Genomic DNA, 26335 nt, shown 5'->3' with positions numbered 1-26335 from the left:
GCTAAAACACTACATAACAATTTAGGGACAGGAAGTGGAGAAGAATACCATCTCTCCTTAAAGAAACAGGAGAATTTATGTAGACAGGCATTACATTATCCATACTGAAATTCATATATTACATTGAACCATATGCCCTATAATCTTGCAAAAAATGAAATGGAAGCTTAGATGGCTAGACAATATTAATATGTAAGTTTTCAGCCTCATTCCACAGATAGCCTATTCTACAGCACCACCCTCAAGCTGAAGTTCAATAGTGCAAGCCACTAGGAAAGATTGACAGTTACTGAATCAAACACCACTTTTTACAGGACCTGGGTTTTTCTTTGAGATTTCCTATCTAAGTACTGTCCAGGTCTGTCCTGCTTAGCTTTCCGGTGTACAAAAATCACCACCCAAAGGGTTATGGTTATAGGAACAATCTGTTCCAAGGTGTTTCATACCCACATATTAGATTCACTTTATATACTTGATTCCTCCAAGGAACATGGTCTTTGTGGTTAGACCTTAGACCTTGGAGTCAGGAGATCTGAGTACTATTTCTGTAGATGTCCTGTGTGACTTGGGAAGTCATTCCACCTCTGTGCCTCAGTTTCCCTACCTGTAACATGGGAATATTATTTCCCTACCTCTCAGAGATGTTGTGAAGATTCAAATATTAATGAAGTATTTGTAGATCCTCAGATGGAAGTCATTATTATGATTTACTGTTACTTGAAAAATTTGTCTGAGTATAGTTGTTCAGTTCAAGAGGAAAATAACTTAACAAATCACCCACAAAACCCCAAACTACCTTCTCTTTGAACAGTGAGTAAACTGTATCTCGAAAGTTTGGGTCCTGACAATGTAAGTTACTAAAACAAAATATTTACTTAAAATGGAAGTTTTGATATCACAAAATTATTTTTACCATTTCTACTTTGATCTTTCCCAAGTCATCTGGTCTATTCCTGCCAACAACCTTTAAAACTGGTTAATCACTTACATCCTGTAAAGCAAATATATAGTCCAGATACACCCAAGCTGCTGAAGAGAAATATAATTTATATCTCTGTGCTAGCCTGGCTCCTTAGCCTCAGCTGTGGGGGATTAATCCTGAAAAAGAACAGGTTGTAGTATGTGCACCTGCCTACCTGCTCTACAGAAAGGAGCCCTGATGATGGAAGCTGCCAAGTGATATGTTTGATCAATATATTCCCCATCCCACACTCACTTTGTGGGCTGCACTGGTCCCTAATAACTCATGCAAAGTTGCAGCAGCTTCCTGCCTCAAGGAACCTTTGGATTGGGTTTCTACTGGCAAAAACATAGGCGATTCCTGGACCGCGATTTGTTTTGTTTTTAGATATACTTCCTGGCAACAGTTTTCTACTGCATTACATCCACCTTAGAGCACTAAAAAGGAGCTTTTACCTAGAATCCTTATCTCTTGAAATAAACATGCATGTGTCTAAATAAATACTGAAGCCTGTAACCTTTCAATAATGTGCCTATTAAAGAAAACATTCTACCTTTTCAATATTTTTACTGTCACTTTTGTGGTTGCCTAGCATTAGCTTCCTGTCCTTGACTTAGGCCATGCTCACACAAATATAGATTTTTCAAACAGTCTAAAATGCTAAAAATGGTCATCAAGTAGCAAAATTTTAAGTATGGTCTAGTATTTGCTGAGAAATGGGTAGCAAAGATGTCTACAGACCAGTGTTTCCCAAACTTGGGACACTGCTTGCTTAGGGAAAGCCCCTGGTGGGCTGGGCTGGTTTGTTTACCTGCCGCGTCCATAGGTCCGGCCGATCGTGGCTCCCACTGGCCGCGGTTCGCTGCTCCAGGCCAATGGGAGCTGCTGGAAGCAGTGCAGGCCGTGGGACGTACTGGCCACCGCTTCCAGCAGCTCCCATTGGCCTGGAGCAGCGAACCGTGGCCAGTGGGAGCCGCGATCGGCCGGACCTGTGGACGCGGCAGGTAAATAAACCAGCACGGCCCGACGGGCTTTCCCTAAACAAGCAGCATCCCAAGTTTGGGAAACATTGCTATAGAGTATTGACAGTTGTTATTAAGGGATTTCTTGATTGATTTGTTCCGATTGAATACAACAAATATACACTACACTGGGATAGTACTCATTTTTATCCTGATGCCAGATGGTTTCTTAAGAGCATACTCGTTTTTCCTTTTGAATGATTCAGTCCTCCTGCTCTGTTGATGCAGTTTCTATCTTTTGCCATCATTTGGGAGTTATTTAACCAACAAGTCTGCAGGGCTTTGTGACAAACGCTACTTTCATTTATAACTGTCAGACCAAATCTTCCTCACCAAGCTTATTCAAGTAGTTCTATTGACTTCAATAGAACTTCCCACATGAATCAGGGAAGCAAGATTTGTCCTGTCATTAACTGTATCACAGACATTAAGTGCAATGATGTGCTTATTCTCAGATCCAGAAACTAGCTATACAAAATGTATAGCCATCCTTTCCCCAACCCCTAGGGAAATGTAAATGCAACAACTATGCACTAATTCAGGATTGATTATAGGAAAATATCATGAACTTCTAATGAAAGGAACATTTTTGCGTAATTTATTTCTCTATAGCATGACACAACATAATTATCCCTTTAAAAATAAGAATAGCAAAATCAGACTCAAAAAAGAAAAAATGTTATACTTCTGTTACCTATGTAAACAAACTTCCTAAGTATTTTTGCTTATTTCTTCCCTGAACTGAAATTTTTTTAAACCAATTTGGATATTTATTCTGTGTACCTTCATATTACTTTTTTAACAGAAGAAAAATGGAGAAGAGTAAGGGTACGTCTTCACTTACCGGAGGGTCCGGTGGCAGGCAATCGATGTTCTGGGATCAATTTATCGCGTCTGGTTAAGACGCAATAAATCGATCCCGGATCCATCCCGGAAGTGCTCGCCGTCGACGCCGGTATTCCAGCTCGGCGAGAGGAGTACGCGGCATTGACGGGGGAGCCTCCCTGCCACGTCTGGACCCGCGGTAAGTTCGGACTAAGGTACTTCGAATTTGCGTACCTTAGTCCGAAGTGGGGGCTTAGTGGGGACCAGGCCTAAAAGCCTTTTAAATGGTGACAGTTGATCACTGAGGCAGAAAGAGAAGAGTGTTCAAAGATTAAACAATACTGAAGATCAGATTTGGTCTTTCAACACCTCAAGAGAGGGACACAAGCTAAATCCAGTTAAAAAAAAAATCTTTATAACTCATTCAGTTCTAATATTGTTTTCTTCTCACCATTTGTGCAGTTTGCTTGCTGCATCTGCCTCATTTTAGACAATAACATTCTTATTTCTAGTGAATTTCACTTTTTTCTTCTATTAGCATAGTCCTACTGTTTGTGTTCACAATTATGTATGTGAATGTTTAAATCCTCCTCCTTCCACCAAAAGAGAGTGCACTTAATTTTATGAAAAGTATTTGTTAAAAAAATTGGGACCTAAACTAAATTGACAGTGTTCCTTTAACATTCCACAGACAACACAAGTTTTATACTTTACCTCAGTTTCTGACACTAGTGGCTGGTTAGCTCTGGATGGCTGTTTGGTCCTAGGTGCCTTCGGTGGTCTCTTAGTTGGCAGAATACTTTGTTTTGGCAGTATTTTACTAGTTGATACAACTGAATAAGATCTTTTTGGCATTTTCATAAACTTTCTAACACTACTTAGTCCATGCTTGTATATCACAGTCCTTAGAGTATCAAAATGGTCCCTGAATGGAGGATAAACTTCTCCGATCTGGTAATTCACAATCTTTGCTTCTGACCTTTGCCAATTCTTGAGTCGTTCACACAGGTTTGTCAAGCAATAGGTAGCAGTTTCAGGAGTGCACAAGTTCAAGACTCTGTTTGGTGCTAGAGTTCTGAATGATGCCCTGACAACATCATTGCTTAGTTTTAACACTGGATGCCTAGGTTTATGAAGGCCTTGGCACTCACATATTTTCATTAAAACGTGGGAACATCTATCCAGGAATCCAAGCAGTTTTACTGTCATCGCTTCACTCTGAACTGCATAAAAAAAAAAAATTAAAAGATCAACTCTTGGAAATAAATCACATTATGTTCAGTTGTATTTAAAGAGAAGAGCCTATCAATATTCTTCTTGCATTCTATATAAAAAAAATACTGATGGTTCTGAATACTTTTCCCTCACGTGTGATATTCTTCCTGAATAAGGTCAAAATGCATTTCTTGCCCAGCATCCGCAAAAGACAGGAAAAGATAATGCAATGATTGGAAGTGCCTGCCTACCAGCTAGTATAACAGTTAGATTCTCAAACCCTTACTCACACCAAGTAGCACCTTATAATGGAATAGGCCCCATTAGCTTCGACTCATGGATTAAGACGCTCACATTGACTAGAACATCAAACTATACAGACCTTATAGTCTGAATACTGATCTCCAACATTTACATTAGTTAGTGAACACTTGCTAAAGAGAGGTCTCCTACAATACACGCATGTTGCCTGACAATGCCAATTACCATGTCTCACAAACAGCCCAACACAGATACAAGTGTTGTGGTTATTAATCTATCATACAGAATCCCATAAGAAACGGATACCAATTAGGCCTCGATCCTGCAAGTTATTGCAGAAGAGTGCTTGAATTCCACCCCATTGATTTTGACAGGAGTTTGACATTGTCCAGTAACTAGCTAGCACTAACCAAAATAAGATCAGTTATGCTAGAATGAGAGAGAGTGCCTGAAGATTTTGGACCACATCATGTGTGCCAATATGAATGAGCTGCCAGAGTGTTCCAAAGGTGGTAGATTTAACATACTGCTAACACTTCATGGAGCACATTCCATTTATAAACAGTTACACAACTCTCAATCTTTTCCCCACCTGCTTTTCATTACTTAGAACATTTGCCTGAAAATACAGAATCTGTTTTCAGGCAAATAACCCTAGTAATAAAAAGCAGAGACAGAAACCCAGCAAATGTTATATTATGAAAAAATTGCCTTTTTGGAGAACATTTTTTGAAAAACCTCCTGCATAGAGGCATCTTCAGTGGGTCTTTAGGCTTCTTACTAGGATAAGGTATGCTTTTCCCTCATAGGGACATAATGCACAATTAAATTAAAACTGCACTTGCTTAGGGTCTTTTTTTTTTTTTTGGAACGTGTTAAGTTTTTCAAGAATGGGAGCAATCCTAATGAAATATGCAAATTAATATTACAAGTATACCTAACAAGAACCCAATTCCCAATCATCCAACATGTATTTGAAATAATACTTTAAATTGTCATGTTCTTGTGCATGAAGAATGATGTACAAAAACACACACTGTAACAAGACCTTGATATCCATAAAAAAAAACTAGTACTGTGGAATCCATGTTCTAAACTTCTGAATGGAACATCTAGGTGCTAACATAATACAAATAATAAGCACTAAGCATTTTCAGAAATTCTTCCACCATTTGTCTATACCACTACTGTTCTACCCGTACTCGCAATGGTGGGAACGTTAATGTGTTAATGTAGACTGGATGCAGACAGCAGAGGTTAAAATGCACTACTGTTCTTCCATTACCAGCACTGCTGAAACTGCAGTGACCAATTGTGCAAGAATTTCTGAAAATATTCAATGGAGACACAGCCTGTACACCAGTCCTGTAAAAACATATGTGAATTCAATAGGACTACTCCCAACATTAAACATTTTTGTAGGTATTTGCAGACATGTGGGATGGGGGGCTTACTCATGTGTTGTGGCAGAACAAGAGAATCAGTGGACCAGTTGTGTGTAGTTGAATTGTACTATAGGCAGGATATAATTAGGGGCAGAGACCTATATGAACTGAGTGGGGGAGAGGAAGTTTCTATCATTTCTTAGGTTCTGACTAATGGAAGAAGACACAGTAGGCATCTCCTCCCCAAAGGACAGAGTTCTTTTCTCAAGACAGAGAGACTCAGCATACATCTACATAAGCACTGCAGCAAAGACGCTTCCTACAGCAACAGAAGGGGTTTTTCTGTCAACAAAGGCAATCCACCTCTCCAAGAAGCAACAGCTAGGTTGATGGAAGAATTCGTCCTCTGACCTACTGAATCTACAGTGGGGGTTAGGTTGGCTCTACCACACCACAGAGGACTTAAAATTTTTCACAGCCCTGAGCGACGTAGCTAGGTCGACCTACATTTGAGGTGCAGACAAGGCCTCAGTAATGCAACTTGATTCCTGAGACCCTGTCTATACTGGCAAGTTTCTGCACAGTAAAGCAGCTTTCTGCACTGTAATTCCCTAGGTGTACACATTGCCAAGCCACTTAGTGTGCAAAAACGGCACAGTTGTAGTGCTTTAAAAAAAACCCCACCCCAACAAGAGCTTTCTGCGCCGGAGCTACAGCACTGTGGTGCCAGTGTAGACACCATGGTCTATTATAGTGCTGTGATTGGCCTCTGGGAGGTGTCGCACAATGCCTGTTCTCGTCTCTCTGGTCATCGATTTGAACTCTACTGTCCTGCCCTCAGATGACCAACCGTCATCCCCACCCCATAAATTCCTTTGGAATTTTGAAAGTCCCCTTCCTGTTCGCTCAGTGACACAGGCAGTGGTCTCAGTGCATCTTTCCAGGTTGCCATGCCTGCTCCACACAGCAGGTGATCCCCCGCTTGGAGCAATACCGAATTGCTGGATCTAATCAGCATTTGGGGAGAGGATGCTGTCCAGTCCCAGCTGTAGGAATTATGACACCTGTGGACAAATTTCACGATGCATGACAGAAAGGGGCCATGACCGGACACATTGCAGTGCAGGGTCAAAGTGAAGGAGCTGCGGAACGCCTACCACAAGGCGCAGGAGGCAAACCGCCGCTCCGGTGCTGCGCCCATGAGCTGCCGGGTCTACAAAGAGCTGTCCGCGATACTCGGCGGTGACCCCACCTTCATTGTGAAGACCACTGTGGATACTTTGGTGGCTCACGTGCCAGTTGAGAGTGGACCGAGCCAGGAGGAGGAAATCTTGTACGAGGATGTGGAAGGGGACCCAGAGGCAGAAGATGACTCGGAGGCCAGAGATGCATGCAGCCAGGGTTGTGAGTTCAATCCTTGAGGGATCTGGGGCAAAAATCTGTCTGGGGATTGGTGCTGCTTTGAGCCAGCGGCGGACTAGATGACCTCCTGTGGTCCCTTCCAACCCGGATATTCTATGATTATCAGCCCCCCCCGCCCACACACACACACACGCCATGTGCCCAGCGTACAGCAGGGTCCAGGAAGAGTGATTTACCCTGCCCCTGCAGTTACTCACCATTTGGGGAGTCTTGTGGCTCATGTGTGCTTGCCTGGCATCAGACAGTTAGTGACAGGTGTGAGAGTACTGGCTGTGTTTTAAATCAGTGTTCTGTGTGTTGCAAACAATACTGCTTCTGTAAAATCTTGCGTTTAAACTTCACAGAGATGACCATGGGAGCCCAGACTCCCTCTTTGTTATTGGCAGCTGAATGGCTGAGCAGAATTAGAAAGCAGCCAAGAACTAAGGAGGACTTTCTGGGTGATGTTATGATGCACTCTGCCGCCAAGAAACAGGAATTGAAAGAGTGGCAGGACAGTGAGAAGAGGGACTGAAAGGAGAACATGGCATGCCAGAATAAAGCCACAGAACGGCTCTTAAAAGTTATGGAGCACCAAGCAGACACGCCCAGGCGATACTAGCTCTTCAAACCAAGCAGCTCCACACCCACCCTGGCCTGCAGCCGTTGTCATAAAACTCTTTCCCATGCGCCCCCCAGACACTGCCAACATACTCTTATCAACCTACTGGCTCCAGTCTGTACCCGCGGCATTCCACTCCTTCCCCACTCACAGTCCAGCACTGCGGACTCCCACTACCCACTGCACTCAGCTCCCATTCCTCTGCAGCTTGGCCCTGCTGAAGTACAGTACCCGCTGCATTGTACTCCAAAGGAGAAGGTTGGATATGATCCCTGGACATACACAAATCTTTAGCTGTCCCAGAACCCCTCCTCCTCCTGGGAGCTTCCCTTCCCCCATTCCCCTCACTGCTGTTTTTTTTTTTTTTGTTTGACTCTCTCCTCCAATTGTTGTCTTTTAATAAAAGAATTGTGTTGGTTTGAAAGCAATCTTTATTCTATTAATTGAAAGCAAAATGAACCATGCAAAGCAACATACAATTATGTTAAACCCACATATTGCGTCATGTGCATCAATCACCTCTTAGCATTACAAGCACTGCAATCCTGCACATAGCAACAAATATTAGTGGCTCAGCTTCAAATTGCTGCCTCAAGGCATCCCTGAACCTTATATCCCCACGCTGTGCCCTTCTAATAGCCCTGATCTCTGGCTGTTCAAACTCGCCTCCAGGTGCTGCGGTCCAGTCCTGAGTGAAGCTTTCACCCTTCCCTTCACAAATGTTATGGAGCATACAGCTATAAGCATAGGAATATTGTCATCGGCCAGGTCCAGCTTCCCATAGAGGCAGCGCCTGCGATTCTTTAAATGGCCAAAAGCACACTCAACAGTCATTCTGCACTTGAACCACTCCTTGCTCCTGTCAAGTTACCCCGTGTATGGCTTCAAAAGCCATGGCATTAAGGGATAGGCGGGATCTCCCAGGATCACAATGGGCATTTCGATTTCCCCTACGGTGATCTTCTGGTCTGGGAAGAAAGTTCCTGCTTGCAGCTTCCTGAATAAGCCAGTGTTCCGAAAGATGCGTGCATCATGCACCTTTCCGGACCACCCTGCGTTAATGTCTGTGCAAAGGCCACGGTGATCCATAAGTGCTTGGAGAACCACTGAGAAATACACCATGTGATTAATGTATTCGGTGGCTAGGTGGTCTGGTGCCAGAATTGAAATATGCATGCCATCTATCGTCCCTCCGCAATTAGGGAAGGCCATTTGTGCACAGCCATCTACAATGTCACGCACGTTGCCCAGAGTCACGGTCTTTCAGAGCAGGATGCGATTAATAGCCCTGTACGCTTCCGTCAACATGAGTCCAATGGTCAACTTTCCCACTCCAAACTGATTAGCGACCGATTGGTAGCAGTCTGGAGTAGCCAGCTGCCATAGTGCAATCGCTACGTGCTTCTCCAATGGCAGGGCAGCTCTCATTCTCATATCCTTGCGCCGCAGGGCTGGGGCAAGCTCATCACGCAGTCCCATGAATGTGGCTTTCTTCATCCAAAAGTTCTGCGGCCAGGGTGGATAAAAATCAATGATTTAAAAAAAAAATTTTTTTTAATTGGATTTTTTTCATAAAATGCTTTTTGAAGAAAAATCCTATCTAAAGATACATTATAGCTCAAAGATATCTCACCATGGAATAGGGATTATAAATTTTAATTCTATAGTATGAGACTATATTCATGTAATGTTTAAGAATTTTTTTGTAAATGAGTTCCAATAGTTCATGGATTAGGGACCCAATCTTGTGGGGTTCCAGAGTCTTCTGTATAGATTATTTAGGTTAATATTTCTATCTACTCAGTGCTCAGTCTAGAAGATACCATTAGAGATGCTTAGTTTTGCAGTTCTCAAACTGTAGATTTGTGTCTCCAGAGATAACATGCTTGTTAGCAGCAAAAATGTTTTAAAATAAAATAAATAAATATTCAGAGGTGAGAAATAATAGACCTCAACCCTATTGTCCCTGGAATTTTGTGTACACAGAGTCAATACCTTACCTCTCTCTAAAAGTGCAAAGTTTCAAACAGTTCAATTAATAGAAGATCTGGAGAAGGAGAAGAAGTCTGGAGATAAATGTGAGAAGGGAGGGACAGGCAGTAGAAACAAAAGTGAAACTGTTTGAGCAACATATTCCAGAAGTCTTGAGGTCTTTCTGAGGGTAGCCTTCATTGATTTGAGATCTATCATACCATTCTCTCACTAGAAGGGAAAACCTATAATGGCAACAGGCCATAAAAGAGACCCAGTTTGGGAAGATTTTAACAAAGTTCCTCTACCTGTTGGTAAGACAGGCATGCGTGCAAAATGCAAACAGTGCAACAAAGAAATGCAACGCCTGGTTGCCAGAATGAAACAACATCATGAGACGTATTCCTTCTTAGGAGGAAGCTGCGTTGAAGATGATGAAAGGAACATATCTGAACATGCAGGATCTTCAGGTTGGTAAACTTTTTTATTTCATACTTCTTTCTTAAGGACTGCCTGTCTTCCTTCTGGACTATTCTTGAATTCTCATGTTTGAGCAAAAAATATAGTTGTTACTCTATGGTACTATCTTTTTTAGATGCAGTTGTGATATAAAATAAATCGCTGAAATAGGCAGATCTTCCTTTTACAATTTCACCTTTAAAGTAGTACTGAGTGTCAATGAATGCAATGAGTAATACTAAATGAGCAGTATAGTAATAATAATTAAATAACCACATTGACTTATTTTGTTTAGGAGAATCCATCTTCAACATACAGAATTCTGAAGACTATCCACCTTCAAGATCACCATCATTTTCTATAGTTTCAGAGTTATCTGCCAATGATAGTGTTTCAGTCACAGTATATCGCCTGTAGCAAAAAGAAAAAAATCTCCATCATCCAAAAACAGCCAGAGATAAAACTTTGTGATAAGAACCAGCAGATTACAAAAAGAGGTAATTGATGAAACAAATTGCTCAGTTTGTTTATACAACAAACTCTCCTTTCCGAATGATTGAGAACCCACACTTCATTAACATGGTTCATTCGTTAAAACCAGGATACAGTCCACCCAACAGAGCAGATGTGCAAAAGGTCTAGAGGGTAAAATTGTTAACCTGAGTCTTGATGGCTGGAGCAATGTCCACGATGATCCTGTTGTATGTGCTTGATTGATAACAGAAGAAAGGAATGTCTTCCTTACAGAAACAATTGATATATCAGGAAATGCACACACAGCAGAATACTTACAAGAAGTAGCAGTAAAAGCTATAACAAACTGTGAAAAAAAAATCAAAATGTCTAGTAAACAGCTTGGTCACAGACAATGCTGCAAATGTATCCAAGATGAGAAGAAATTATTTAGAAGAAAGTCCCAAGCTAATAACATACGGTTGCAGTGCTCATTTGATGCACCTCCTGCCAAAGACTTCAGTGTTCCAGAAATAAAGGCTAATGTTGTTGAAATTGCAAAATACTTCTGTAACAACCACTTTGCAGCAACTGCTCTGGAAAAAAATGGGAGAAACCAAGCTAACTCTCCCACAAGACGTGCGATGGAACTCAGTAGTGGCCTGTTTTGAGCATTATATCAAGACTGGCCTAATGTGATGATGGTTTGTGAACAAAATTGTGAAAAAAAATAGATGGCACCGTCACAGCCAAAGTTCTCAACATTGGGCTTAAAAGAAATGTTGAACACACGCTGAGTACCCTGAAGCCTATTTCTGTAGCCTTGAACAAAATGCAGGGAAATAGCTGTTTTATTGCTGACGCTGTTGAAATTTGGAAGGAACTGAGTGAGATCTTAAAAAGAGAAATATGCAATGACAGAGTTAAATTACAAGCATTAAAAAAACGAATGAGACAAGCACTATCTCCAGCTTATTTTCTTGCAAATATTCTCAATACTTGTCAAACCTTAACTGCTGAAGAAGAGGAGTTGGCTATGACATGGACATCCAGCAATCATCCCTCCATAATGCCAACCATAATAAACTTCAGAGCTAAGGGTGAACCATTCAAGAAATATATGTTTGCGGATGATGTTTTAAAAAAAGTCACACCAGTGAACTGGTGGAAGTCACTTAAGCACTTGGATTCAGAGACTGTTAAAGTGATAATATCACTTTTAACAGCAGTAGCTTCTTCTGCCAGTGTAGAAAGAATATTTATTCCTTTGGACAAATTCATTCCAAATTGAGAAATCGTTTGGGACCTGAAAAAGCAGGAAAGCTTGTTTTTCTATTCCAGATTATGAACAAACAGGAAAATGAAGGTGAAGACGACTGAGTTAGCTGCAGAAGCCAATATTTTAAGTTTCTGATGTTGACCTGGCTGACATAGTTGATTTAATTTTTGTGGTTATTTTTTTTAATATTTTATTTAACTATTTTAGTTAAAAACAATTTTAACAAAAACAAACCTGATTTTAAAAAACTTGAATGTTTAACAAAATTCAAAAATTCATATGCTTGTTTTGTTAAAATATTGTTTGTTTTCTGTTGAAGAAAAAAATCCAGAATACATAACGTTGTTGTTTAGTTAAATAAAACAATTTAAATGTCTGTCTGGTGATGTTCTCTTTCTAATACAGCATGGCAAGAAAATCCTCCAAATATTAATGATTAACCTGTTGAACTGGAGATAGTTCACTTCCCAATGACTTCATAAATATCTGCTTCAATTACCTTTGGTAAATGAAATAACCAAACAATCATTCATTTTCGGATATAGCTGTAAACCTAATCTGAAAAGTTTTAAAAATAAATCACTTAAAAATGTATAGTGTGTACCTTCTAAAAATGAAACCTACATCTATCTCTGAGTTGTGAAGAATATGTACTAAGGTTGTAACAACCAACAAGAATGCACTTTTACGTAGAAATCCATGATTTAATCGAGTCTTCCTGACTAGCGATTTAAATCAAATCCACGCTGTCTGTAGCCACTGTTCATCATCCCAGACGTGCATCATGATATGATCCCGCCACTCAGTGCTCGTTTCCCGAGCTCAAAGGTGGCATTTCACTGTGGTCAGCACCTCCGTGAATGCCACAAGCAATCTTGTGTCATAACTACTATGCGTGGCGAGATCAATGTCGCACTCCTCGTGCCTTTGTAGTTTAAGGAATAACTCCACTGCCACTCATGATGCATTGGTCAGAGCGACCAGCACACTGGTCAACAGTTTGGGACCCATTCCTGCAGCCCGAAGAGGCATGGCATGCAGTACACAAACCATTGAAAGATGGCGCCAAATGCGGACAGAAACACAGCGATTGCTGGGATGCAAAGCAATGCATCACGGGGCACTGGGACAGGACCCAGGATGTCCCACGACCCCCTCTGCCTTTCCACAACTCTTAGCGGCAGAAGAGGAAGAGATGCTCTGTGGGACATCTACCCAGAGTACACCACTCCAAATACCGCTGCAAGTGCCGCAAGCGTGAACATGCGATTGTGTAGGCAGCTGACAGTGTGAACACACAACAGCGGTTTCCCTTCAGCGCTCTCTGAGCAGCACTGTAACTGCAGCTGCTGTAACTCTGCCAGTGTAGACATGCCCTGAATTGTGGCTTGGGGCCCTGGTGGTTGTATTTGAGCACAGCTGTGATGTAGGAGCAGCTGCAGAGTCCTAACCTACCTCAGGCTCCTGAAAGGGGAAGAGCCCCGCTGGGCAGGGCGCATGAAAGGGATGTACTAAGAAACCCCTCCCCCCTACATACATCTGGGCTGGAGGTGGGGCCTGTGCTTTCTACCAGCCTGTTGAACGGGCACAGGCCATGGCAGTCACGGCCTAGCACAGAAACGCATATGGCTTCGCACACTCCCTCCAGGCCTGAACACCCCCGGGGCCTCAGTTTCACCATCTATAAAACGGGGTGATAACAGCGACTCCTCGGTAGGGCGCCCCGTGAGCTACAGGGGAGGAGCACGGCTGCGGGCGGCAGAGCAGCCGCCGGGAACCCGAGCCGAGGGAAGGCCAGCGCCGCCTTCGGCCTCCCCTTCATAAGGCCCAGCCCGCGGCGCTCATAGCCCCGGCTCAGAGCCTCCCCCCAACGGGGGCCGAGTCTCCGCAGCAGCCGTGCCGGGGGCACACGGGGGAGGCCTGACAGCCGCGCGCGGCTCTGTTCATACGGAGCGGGGGTCGCGCCCTACCAGTGACCTGAGCTTCCAGGGGGAGGGCAAAGGGGCGGCTCGTCTCCCTGGCGCGCGGAACAGCAACGCCAAACTGCCCGTCCCTGCACCCGGCCACCGACCTTCGGTCCCCACCACACCGCGCGCGCTCCTCCACCAATCCCGCCGCGCGCGCTCCTCCACCAATCCCGCCGCGCGGGCTGGCTCCTCCTTCCTGCGGCGCAAACAATACTTACTGAAGACACAACGAGGCGTGCTTGCGTCATTTCCGGAGCGGCGCCGCAGTACTACTTCCGCGGGGGGAAGATGGCGACGGTGCCGGCTTCGTTGGCGGGCAGCTTCCAGGGGTCCGTTACTGCTCGGTGGGGGGTTCGCAAGCGGGGTATCGCTGAACCGGGGCGGGGGCACCTGGGAACGGACCTGCCCTGGGGGGCTGTGTCCAGCAGCTCCCCCCGCAGAGCGCCGCGGCCGGAGAGGGCGGAAAGTCGAACCCTGCCCCGGGTCGTGACTCCCCGCCAGTCGCGGCTCGGCAGTGTGGCGGGAGGCCGCTGGGCCGGCGCACTAACGGGGCTCCCTGGCTCGGGGGCGGCCAGGGCGAGGGCGGGCTCCTGTGGGGCCAGGCAGAGGGCGAGGTGACCGAAGAGTCCGAGAGCCGGGTGTGCAGTTCCGCTGTAGCCTGAGCTCCGCCTCCGTACGCCGGGACACGGCGCGGTCCGACAGCTTCGCTCGCTGTGCAGTGGCCTGGCCGTGAGGCCAGGCTGTCATGGGTCCTTGTTTCGCCAGCTCAGCTGGGGCGGCTGTCCTGGGTAATTCGCCCTTATCGCTGGTCTCCCTTCTACACAAGCCCTGCGGGCATCCTTGTCAACCCGCACTCCCTGCATCCTAGGGGGCACTGCAAATGCTGTATTGGTAGCAAGGCAGAGATGTACAGACGAGCCCCTGGAAGTCAAACTGCTCCTCTGGCCAGACCCTGAGCCCTCGCCCCCAGCCCCAGTCGGTGCAGTTACGCTGGGGGCTCCAGCGCCGGTACATCTGCATGTATTCAGTACCCATTGAGGTGTTCCTCCAGCTGGATGGTTAGTACTAGGATTATGATGGGTGTTAGTCTCCCAGGTTTGTAGGTATCTATTGAAATTGTAGTTTAAGGTTATTAATGCATGTTTTGTGACAAGTAACTCAGTGTTAATGTAAGTTGTTGCACTGTGGCAGATACCAGCCACCTTTGTCAGCCTGTTATCTCTGTATTATTACTAACATTTAGTAAATGGAGGTACCTGCTAATGACTAAAATTGACTTAAAATATTGCTTGAATTCCTATTTTTCTTTAAAGGTAGGTGACTTATTGAGGTGAAATTTCACACAGGGTTAATTCTTATGCCCTTTGAGTTTTTCCTTGGTAGCTTTGGTTTGGTTTTTAATAGGAAGTCTCTGAAACTGGGTTCCGACAAAAAAAAATGGGGGGGAGGGGAGTTTTTTACCTTTTTGTTATTGACCAATAGCTCTTCAAAACATTGTCTTGCTACAAAAAAATTGGTAGAGAGGTGTGTATTCTGAGTAGATCTGGTGTAATGTGTGGTTTTAAAAAAAGATTGGATTTAGGGTTATTAGTTATTACTAAAAGTATATACACTGCATATGCTGGCTTAATGGTTCATTGAAATAAGGGACATATGAAATCTTCCCCATCAGGAGCTACAGTTTTCTTCAGATTTTATCCTACAGCAGCAGAGAAAGGCTTATGTAGTACAACAAAGACCATGCATGACCACCTTAATTTTGTCCTGTCATGACAGAAGGCTGGGCAATTTCCCTTTAGCAATCCTTCTGCAGCTAACCCTTTACCTTATACCTGATATCCATAGTATTGAGGGAAGAAGTGAAGGAGGAGAAATCTGGCAAAGGGTATGTGTAGAAACAAAATGGGCGGGACAGAGTTGAGGTTGCAGTGCATGGTCTGTGTTTGATATTTGTGGTGGTGAAGAAGTGTGAGTGGAGGAACAGAGGCTATGTACTTTAACATACCCTAACTTTTCCCTGATATTGTGAGTTTGGGTCAGGTATGTTGTGGGGTTAGCAGTCCTGATTGCTTAACCATGAATTTTTGTGTGTATTAAAGTAACCATATGTATAGGATTGCATATCACCCTATCACTGTCAAGCTAGGGCTACAATGTATATACACTATTATACTATCGTCTGAAAAGGTGACATAAGTGATGCCTGTCAATTTGCCTCCTTGACAAAGCTTCTTTACAACAGTTGGAAAAACACTTAATGGGATGAGAAGCAGAGCTATGGGAAGATGGCAGTGTTATTTTGTAGCAACTCTCGAGGCTTTGAAATTTGTTTTTGTTCTTCATTGGAACACCACCACCAAAAGTATTCCTTTGGAATTTTTTTAGAAAAACAGTTGTCAAGGGGAGTCTGCCTGCATGTCAGTTACTCTACAACTTGGCGGTTAAGACACTGGTCTGGAATGTGGGAGACTTGGGTTCAAGTCCTGCTCTGCCTGATTCAGAGCCAAGGTTTTTCATCCCTCAACCCAACTAGAGTCTCCTTCCAGACCCCAAAACCTTCCCAACAAAAGTTTGGTGGAAACAATATGTCTTCATGAAACGTTTTAATTTTGACAAAACATAGTTTGCTGAATTGAAATTTAAATGAAAATGTTTCGACTAGTTATAGTGAGTGCTTTAACGCATGTCATCTTGTTTTACTTATTGCCCTTCTTCAGATCTGGTTTTTATTCATCCAGGTGAATTGCTTTAGGAACTGGGTATGTTGTAACATAAATGGAAGTGTAGGGTAAGTCTGAGGTTACTTTGCTTTTATTAGCCAGGGTCAATAAGATACAAGGTTAAAACAGTGTATGTTTCTTCTAATGAGCTATTTGGGCACTTGAACCTACCTCCTTTGATTTCAACATCTGATAGCTGAGCATTCTCAGTGAAAGGGTGTTTTACACTGGAATTCACTGGTTCTTCACTGGTCTGACAGGGCCAAAGTATTTCTTTAGTCCATTAGGATATCGTGAAATTAAAAACTAATTTTTTACATTTGCCGACTCCTCCCTCTAACTTCAAAAGAAGCTAGCAAAACAAATTACTACATTTTATATGCTATCCTTAAATGTGATTGCACTTGAAAATAAAGTAATGAATAAATAGGGAAAAGGTATTAAATCTGTTAGTGTTAATGTAAGTAATTAATGTACTGCTTTGATTCTTTTCTTGTTAGATCATTTGCATATTTTTCAATTAAGGACAGGCTGCCTCAAATCCTAACTAGGGTTATTGATACTTTGCACCGACATAAAAATGAATTCTTTGAAGAACATGGAGAGGTAAGAGTACTGTTGTTTAGTATTATTTTTCTCATACTGAAACTTCTTAGAGATCTTTTTTCTGCTTTGGTTTTATTCCTGTTTTCCTCATGTTGTCTTCCCTCTTAATTTTTCTCATGTGGCCCTCCCCCTTTTCTCTCAACCCCTGAGTTGTCTTTTTCCTCTACTTTCCTGGTTATTTCTTATATTTATTAATGTTTTTTCTTGTCTTTCTGGCTCCTGAAACTTCCTCAGTTTTCTCTGTTTGGCTACATGGTGGTATGTGGCATATCCATCTTGGCCTTTGTGGGGATGGCAAGGTTTCAGGCTGCTGTTCTCATAGACCTGTAGACTTTAATGTCGGAAGAGACCATCATGATCATCTAGTCTGACCTCCTGCACATTGCAGTCTACAAAAACAACAAGGAGTCCGGTGGCACCTTAAAGACAAACAGATTTATTTGGGCATAAGCTTTCGTGGATAAAAAACTGAAGAAGTGAGGTTTTTTTTAACCTACGAAAGCTTATGCCCAAATAAATCTGTTAGTCTTTAAGGTGCCACCGGACTCCTTGTTGTTTTTGTGGATACAGACTAACACGGCTACCCCCGATAATTGCAGTCTACAGAACGTAATCTGCCCACTACTGTAATAGACCCCTAACAGTTCTCCCTAGTGAACCAGGCATTTTGTTGAACAGAATGGAGAATAAGCGAAAGGTCCTGCCTCAACATAGAATCAAATAACTTTCATGGCATAGGGGGGTTCTTCTAGCTTGGAAGGTGTGAAACTGTAGTGAATGTCAGATGTAGAACAAAAGCTTCACTTAGCATCACTTAGACTTTTGTCTTTGTTCAAGTGCAAGATCCCGAGAGTCTGATATTATTTGATTTTTAAGATTCAAAACTTATTTCCCTTTGCAGTTAAATTTTGCATGTGGTTATGCAGGAATGTATTTTTGGACTAGGGATGCTTTTTTTTATTTTCCATTTTATTTCAGAAAGGCATTGAGGCAGAGAAGAACACTATATCCATCCTCTCTAAGTTAAGGAATGAGCTGCAAACGGACAAACCATTGGTTCCCTTGGATGATAAACTCCCTGATGTTCCACTGTGGAATCGATACCTAGAATATCAACAAAATTTATTAGGTGGAAATGAACAGCCAAGCTGGTTTCAGTCCCCTTGGTTATATGTGGAGTGTTACATGTACCGCCGCATTCATGAAGCACTACTTCATAAGTAAGTATACACTCTAACATGAGTTACCCTGTGTATAGTTCTTCTGATTTTTGTGCATCTGAGAAGCAGGAAAAGGGAGTAAGCTTAAAATTAAGCAATTCTGTTTTAAAGGTTTACCATCTTTCCTTTTCTTTGATTTCCCCCCCCCCCCCCCCCGATTCACTCACTGTCTTTGGTCATTTTGTTTGTGCTGAAGACTTTGAAGTTTATTAAGTCAGTTACTTTTCTGCTCCAGTTCTTGTGATTCGCTTTGCTGAGACATCTGAGCCTGACTTTTCAGTTTTTTGAGGAGTAATTCAGGTTGAGAATTAAGTTACTGATGCTTCCTACAGGATTATTAGTTCAAAATGCAGACCTTTCTTACAAATGTAGAGCAGTAGTCTTTTTCAATGTTCTACTAACGCCACTGCTAGAAGTCTTAGCAACAATTTCCCTGGTTAAGGTGCTAATGAGGCTTTGCTTCCTTTGCAGCATAGCAAAATTCAAACTCTGATATCCTTCTCTTAATTAAGTAATATGCGAGGTTGAGCTAATGTTTTCTGTGTGCCCTCTAAAAAAGTTAAACTGGCTGGTGTTTTTAATTTGAAAACAAAGGGCCAATCCCGGTTCTCATTTGAAGTTAATGGCAAAACTCCCATTAATTTCAACAGGAATAGTAGCAGGCACTAAAAGATGAAAATGTGGTGGCAGTAGGGTTAGTTGTAATTACACATACGGATACACTTCTTACCTCTGATATTTTTTGGGAAAATTTTCAAAAGAGCCTAATTGAGTTAGGCCTCTATGCCCCACTGACTTTCAGTGAGACTTAAGCACTTTTGAAAATTGTACCCTTTTTGTGTAGAAAAATACGTAAGCCCCAATATTAAGAATTCAGTTCTCCAAAACAAAGCTTCACCCCACATATGAAACAAATAATGAAAGCAGGGCTTTGGAGTGGAGCAGTGGAGCTGCAGGTTTTTGCCTGGAGCTGGAGCACAGCTCCAAAGCCCTGAATGAAAGATCATAGTGTGAAAGAAGGCTTCTAAAATTTTCACTTGTTCTATGTCACACAAAGATCTCTGTAAACTAAATGGGAAAATTGTTTTTAGTTTCCAAAATGAGGTGGGGAAAGAACATTTTTCCAAACCAGAAAATGTCAGTTTCGGTGTCAGTTGCACTTTTGGGAATCCATTCATTGTATTTCCTGTTATTTTGGAATTGTGTTCTCTAAATCTCCCTCCACACCAAAAGTGAAGAATTCTTTTGTAATCTCTTAGGGAAAGTTAACAACATGAAGGGCTTTTTTGTTCATCAAATCAAAATCCTGGATGATCTTTGACTAAAACTTTTTTTTTTTTTGCGTGGTATACGGAGTCATTTGTCAAAAAAAAAAGTATTACCTTTATAATGTATTGGAAAAGATAGTTTTTTTTTTTTTTTTTTTTAAGTTTAACAGAAGAATTATCATGTTAAGTTTTAGAATGGTCCAGATGAAAATTTTTCACAAGACCAACCCCTTCATAAAGGAGCCATGTAGGAGTCTGGCATGCCACATTACTCTACAAGTTCAGATTAGGACCCCAAGTTTAACATTCATTTAAAAAACCAACTTATGTTTAACACTTTTGCTGCTGCTGTGAGAGAAAATGGAAAGCGCATTAATATTCATATCTTTTCCCTTCTATTTTAGTCCTCCTATTGATGACTATGATGTATTTAAAGAAGCAAAGGTTCAAAGCTTCTTTGAGTCCCAACAAGCTATTATTGCCTTATGCACTTACTTGCAGGAAATTCTTAAAAACATTGAGGACCTAGATGAAAAACAACTTCAGGAAGAATTTTTTAAGCTGCTGCAGGTAAACTTGGCATTTCTTATTCACAGTTTCTGCTTGTGGCAAGTTACAAAATTTGAGTTCTGCAGAACTTAAACTTTAAAAATTTCTAGGCCTTATGTTTGCAAATATCCTATCATATGTTGACTGATGCAGTTTACTGCTGAGTCTGCAAACATTTCTTGTGCCTCTGCTGCTAGCTAAAGATCTGAGCAGCAGAGTGAAACTAACAAGACTCTGGTTAGATATAGTGTTTTTGAATAAGATCACATGATTAGCCATGTAATTGACAAGAATCATGTCAATTCCATGCTGCTGGTGGTCTATTACATGTTCCAAGCCCTGCTTATTCTTTTTCATGTACATCCAGTGTTGCCATCCCCAAGCATTCAAAGGTCACAAGTCAGGCTCCAAAAAGTCATGAGATTTGCTTAAGTTATGCTTTACAAAAATTATTGTTGTAGTGCTGTTTTCTCTAACCATTAGGGATAGAAACTTAGTTATTTAACTGAAAGTTGAAGTTCTCACAATCTCATTGCCCTAGGAGCTGAGGCTTTAGGAAAACACCAAATGCCATGAGACTTATGATTTTATTAAGTTGGCAACGCTACATACCTAGCTGTTTGTTGAGACTTCATAAAAGAGCACATTTTCATATTCTTGCAATATAGATCGACTTATCAAACTCCAGGTAATCAAAACTCACTTCTCCTCCCATTATTAGTCCTATGTGTACTCCTGCCAAGGCTTTTTGGAGTTGTGTATATAATATAAATTTCTTTAGCTCTGTCAGTGTGTTTATACCAAACCTAATCTTTATCTTGGGCTTACAACAGATTAGAGAGAGGCTTGTATTTCCCCCTTCCAACTCATTTCTGGTGTGTCTGTGGAAGTGAAGAGTATTGTTTTGGTTTCTCTCCCAGAAATCATTCTGAACTCTTTATGTACAAAATGTTGAGCTTTAATAGGGAGTATGTATGTGGAGTCAGGTCCCACTGTCTCTAGAACAAAACAAAATACTACAGAATAATGAGATTTAGCAAAATGGACTTTTTTCTCTTCAGGTTTCATTGTGGGGGAATAAGTGCGACCTCTCCATTTCAGCTGGTGAAGACAACTCTCAGAAAGCCAGTCCTCTAAAATTGCTGGACAACTTGAAAACTTTCATCTTAGTGGATGATACGGAAAGCATTTGGTCACTGCTTATTAACAACAAGAAAAGAAGAACTTCAGAAGAAATTACTAGAGTTGACATTGTCCTGGATAATGCTGGATATGAACTTATTACTGATCTAGTACTGGCTGACTTTCTGTTATCATCAAAGTTAGCAACTGAAATCCATTTCCATGGAAAGTGTATTCCATGGTATGTATCGGATACTACAAAACAAGATTTTAACTGGACTATTAAACAGCTGCAGTCCGCTAATAATAGGTGGATGTCTAGGTGTGGGATGAACTGGGAGGGCAGTATTAAAAAAGGAGTTTGGGTTTACCATGATCACATGTTTTGGACTCTGCCACATGAATTTTGTAGTATGGCTCAGGTTGCTACTGACTTGTACACTGAGCTGCAGAAGTCACATTTAATTATTTTTAAAGGTGATCTGAACTACAGGAAACTAACTGGAGATAGAAAATGGGAGTTTACTGTTCCATTTCATCAAGCCTTAAACAAATTTCATCCTGCACCTCTTTGCAGCTTGAGAACACTAAAATCTGATGTTCAGGTTGGTCTGAAACCTGGACAAGGTGAACAGTTTGTGACTTCTGAACCTGACTGGATGATATGTGGGAAATATGGAGTAGTTCAGTTTGATGCATCTTTGTGATTCAGCTGTGAGGTTGATAGTTGACCTAGGGATAGGTTTAATTTGCACTGTTTCAGAGAGCTATACTTTTGCTGTTCAATTTTGGGCTCTTCGTTTACCTGCTTCTGGCAAGTGGCTTGTTACTACTGATTTACAAAAGATAAAGATGCTGTGCAACAGTTCACAAACTTTCCTTTTAACACAAGTTATTAATTGTAGATATTTTATGATCTAAAATGTCAACTGATGTTGCAGATGAATATGACTTCAATTGTCCCTAAGAATACTTTATTTTTCAGTAAGTAAAGAGAATTAATGCTCAGTGGAAGTTACAATTTACTTTAGGAACTGGTTCCACCTTGGCATGCATTTACTGTTCCAGTACTGTTTGGCATTTTCAAGTGCCATATGTTGCATGGTATTTAATTTTTTTTTTTTTTTTAAATGCATGAATCTAACTTCTGGGTTTTCTGCATCACTGCAGCAGAGGTCTTATTTTAAAGCTGTTTGATTTGTCTCTCTCTGAGTATTTTACATAAATTGACAATGTTTTCTCATCTGTGTGGTCAATGTGTGCAAATAATTCTCTTTAATAGTTTTTGCCATTCTGAAAGCTAAGTAGGTGTAGTCAGCAGTGGGTTAAGGAAGGATCATTTGGGGTGAGACCATGATCCTGTAAAGAAGACTCAGATGCCCAACGGAGTCAGAGCAGTAAGACACAGGTAAGTCGTGCCAGCTAGCTGTCTGCCAAGTGGGATAGTCTCCCTCAATCCCCCCATGACAAAGTCAGACTCTGAAATTGGAAGTAAGAGTCCATCTTTAAAGATGTCGGAAGAATTGGTAGAGACAAGCCAGGGGTATGATTTCCTCCCCCACTCTGCCCCACTTCTTGCGAACACATACTCAGTCTTGCTCTCACAGCTAAGTTGCGCCTTTACTGCTGCTACCCTGTGCAACTGCAACTACAGTGCTGTTTATACTTGCACTAGCACAATGAGAGCTAGCCATGAGTATGTGTAAGTGAACAGGGAAACCACACCCCTGGTTGTGAGGGAGCAGATATCTTGGTAAACTCATTCAGGATTTCTCCTTAATCCTTCTTTGTAGTAGAGATGGCACAGGTAGCAATATGTACAATTACATTTGTCTGACTTTCCATTAATGATGCAACCCTATTTTAGCTGCTTATAACACTGCAAGATAGATCTGTTTCAGCTGAGATTTCTGTGCTGGGTGTCTGCCTCCTGCTGATATTTATTTATTTATTTATTTATTAAAGTTTCAGCAAAAATGGTTCAGCTTTTCTCAAAACAAGGTTAGGGGAAAAAATATTGAGCATTCTCAACCCAGCAGCCCTATGCTGGAGAAGGATTTTCCCTAGAGTTCCTCCTCCCAGCAACCAAATGTTGGGAGCAGGAACTGAGCGCAGTGGTATTTTCTCTCCTTTGCTATTGTAGTCCATGCAGTGAGATGGTGGAGTGGTCTTATTGTAATAGAGGGGTGAGAAGCTAGGCCTAGGGAAGGGGTAGGGCAGGCCGTCTCAGATGAGCTGGGTGTAGCGGGGGTGCTGCATGTATTGGGGCGGAGGGGACTGGGACAAGGATAGATTGGAAGGACAAGGGGAGAAGGGTCTGATGCGGGAGAGAAGTACGCCCTGGGGTCTAACCATTATTGCACAGGCCCCTCAAAACATGGACTAAATCCCAAATTCCTGTGCTTCAGCAAATAGCAGTGCAACCTCCATTTCATCTCCCTCTAATAGAGAGTGCATGTACAGGGTGCAAACTTACCACTGCTGTGAATTACTGTTAGCTCAAGCAGAAGATATCTGTGAGGTGGGTCTAAAGGTTCCCGCTCTGCTGATGACTGACTGCTTGGGTCTCACTGTGAGCCACATGTTGGAATTTTTTTCCCCAATTTGCTGCTTTTTTTTTTTTTTAACTTAGGATATTACAAAAACAAAATCCACAGAAAGAACATTAAGGTTTAAAAATGAAGCACTCAACAGCTAGGAAATACCAGAATACCAGGAAGATTTGTCCTGTGGTTAGGGTGCTAGCTTGGGACTCAGGCCTCTGTTCTGTTGCCTGCTTTCACAGATTTTCTGGGTTACTGTGGATATATCACTTAAAGTGTGCCTCGGTTCCCCATCTGTATAATGGAGATAGTAGTATTTCCCTACCTCATAGGGGTGCTATGAAGCACTCAGGTTCTGTAGTAACAGGGGCTATATAAGTGCCTTAGCTAGAATTAAGGTTGCCTAGGCAACTGTCATTCTCTCCCCCCACCCTTGAGCATATGTTTTGATAGTCTTTAATTACATGACATCCTATTTTTTTTTTTTTTTTTTTGCATGGTACCTCTACCCCAGTGCTCTCTTGAAGAGCAGCTAGTGGATTTCATTTTTTGTCATTGTCCAGTATGTGACCCCATGCTTTAATTACTGCACTCCCATAGACATAAATAGCATCTTCATTACACGCTACAGCTGCACTGTGAATATGGGGTGCAGGATGTCACAATCATGTCTTCCTATGTGCTTCTTACAATGCCTAACTCAGTGAGGCCCCAATTCTGATTGGATCCTCTAGGTGTTACCATAAATAATTATTGATTTGTTTTGACATCTGGAGCAATCCCATGCCTCCTCTTTATTACCTACTGTCATGATTCAGAGCTGAGCTTCAATGATGATCTCTGTCCCATTCTCGTGGTGGGCACTCTTTTCAAGTGACAGATGTCCATCTGTACTTCTCCCAGAGTGGAACTCCACGGTTCACCTCACCTTAGATTGGTTCACAAGGCTACACCACGCTCTGCTCCCACTATACTGCCCCAGTTATGTATGGTGCTTGCTGCCTTATACCCCTCATGGGACACCTTTTGCTACCTTTGTTTGTCTAGATGGAACCCTGAATTTCTACCTCTCTCCGACTGGATCCCAGGGCAGCAGTCCCCTGTTCCAACCATAGTAATACTACAGGTCCAATTGTACTTGGCACCTGCAATATACTTCCCTTCCAAAAACTATGACTAGCAGCTGATTAAAGAGATTCAAAACAGTTCCTTCCAAACATATGTACTGTCTACTCAAACAAAGGTTCCGTTGTGCTGGAGGTTGGGCAGCTCCCACCAATCATATCTGTGATCTATGGGTGAGGCTAAGATTTTTGTCACAGATATTTTTAGTAAACGTCATGGACAGATCACGAGCATTAAAGAAAAATTCATGGAGCCATGATGTTTATTAAAAATATCTGTGACAAAATAAGGTTCTATGGGTCCCCACACAGCCCACAGCGGGGGCCCTTTAACCACAGCAGGGGCAGCTGCAGGGTGGCTGGGAGCTCCGGGAGTCCCCACCGCGGGTTGTGTGTTGGAACTCCGGGGTCCCATGCCGCCTGCAGCAGCTGAGTGTGGAGGGAGCCCCCTGCCCTCCCCCACCTGCAGCAGCTGGGGGTGGTGGGGTACCCCTGCCTCCCACAGTTCTGGGATTCCCCCGCCACCTGCGGTGGACAGGAGCTGTGGGGTTCCCAAATAGCTCGGGGTTCCCCTGCTGCCTGCAGCTCAGGGCTTCTGGTGGCAGCTGGGAGCTACTGGGTTCCCTTGCCACGTGCAGCATCCGGGAGCAGTGGGGTTCCCCCGCTGTGGCTGGGAGCTCACTGGCCCTGCAGGCAGTGGGGGACTCTGCAGCTCCTGACCATCACAGGCTAAAATCATGACTTCCATGACCACTGTGACTAAATTATAGCCTTATCTATGGGCAATCGCACCACCTCACTGAAGCTATTGGTCATGACAGCTGCCTTCCACAAATGATGGAATAATTAAATGCCTCTCTATTTAGTGATAGCTGAAACAATGGAAAACCACGTCTCAAGAATTAGACTGCATGCAAGCCTGGACAGTTGCTGGGGCATGTGGCCAAAGCGGTTTCCCCGGGTCCCATACAATATGCTGGGGTTGGGGATTTAATTTGATTACAGTTGTGTGTCTGATCAGAAGCAGCTAAGAAAGCATACAGAGAAGGCAGTAAGGAAGCCCTAGAGACAGCCAAAATAAAACATACAGCATGATCCTGAGAAAAAAGCTGAGAGTGCTTGTGGGGAGAGTGCTGCCTGGAAAGAGGCTTGGAACTGTGAGCAAAGAAATTGTCTCCTACTATTTGATTCCTACTGTGTTCAGGGAAAAAGGACAGTATGTACATGCTTTGTAAATAAATAGGATTGCATCAAAGAAATACCTGACTTCATCTATTTCTCCTCCTAATGGAACAACCCCCAAGACATCTGTTTTTTGTTTTATTTGTTTACTGTTTCCTCTTTAAATTTTGTAGTCCTCTT

The 26335-nt window shown here is 42.5% G+C and overlaps 2 protein-coding genes across 4 annotated transcripts in view; one reads left to right on the top strand and one right to left on the bottom strand.

Moving 5' to 3' along the window:
• Positions 1-13980, bottom strand: part of RMND1 (required for meiotic nuclear division 1 homolog) — a 38581-nt gene extending 24601 nt beyond the window's left edge. The window contains exons 1-2 of one of the 3 annotated variants that reach the window (XM_054022131.1): positions 13926-13980; positions 3523-4031 (exon numbers count right to left, since the gene is read on the bottom strand). In XM_054022131.1, coding sequence (XP_053878106.1) covers positions 3523-4017 — 495 coding nt within the window. In that variant the 5' untranslated portion in view covers positions 4018-4031; positions 13926-13980. Of the gene's footprint in view, positions 1-3522; positions 4032-6826; positions 7209-13925 lie in introns of those variants that run through there. The other 2 variants (XM_054022132.1, XM_054022134.1) reach the window with 2 other exon arrangements.
• Positions 13981-14104: 124 nt separating this feature from the next.
• ARMT1 (acidic residue methyltransferase 1) lies at positions 14105-22549 on the top strand. The gene is made up of 5 exons (XM_054022135.1): positions 14105-14150; positions 17042-17147; positions 18126-18367; positions 20040-20205; positions 21246-22549. The coding sequence occupies exons 1-5, from the start codon at positions 14110-14112 to the stop codon at positions 22011-22013; spliced, it is 1323 nt and encodes a 440-aa protein (XP_053878110.1). The 5' UTR covers positions 14105-14109; the 3' UTR covers positions 22014-22549.
• The last annotated feature ends 3786 nt before the right edge of the window (positions 22550-26335 follow it).

This window comes from Malaclemys terrapin, chromosome 3 (genome assembly GCF_027887155.1).
Source record: "Malaclemys terrapin pileata isolate rMalTer1 chromosome 3, rMalTer1.hap1, whole genome shotgun sequence".
NCBI lineage: Eukaryota > Metazoa > Chordata > Testudines > Emydidae > Malaclemys > Malaclemys terrapin.
Note: the sequence above shows the minus strand (reverse complement) of the source record. Positions and strands in the feature narration are given on the sequence as shown.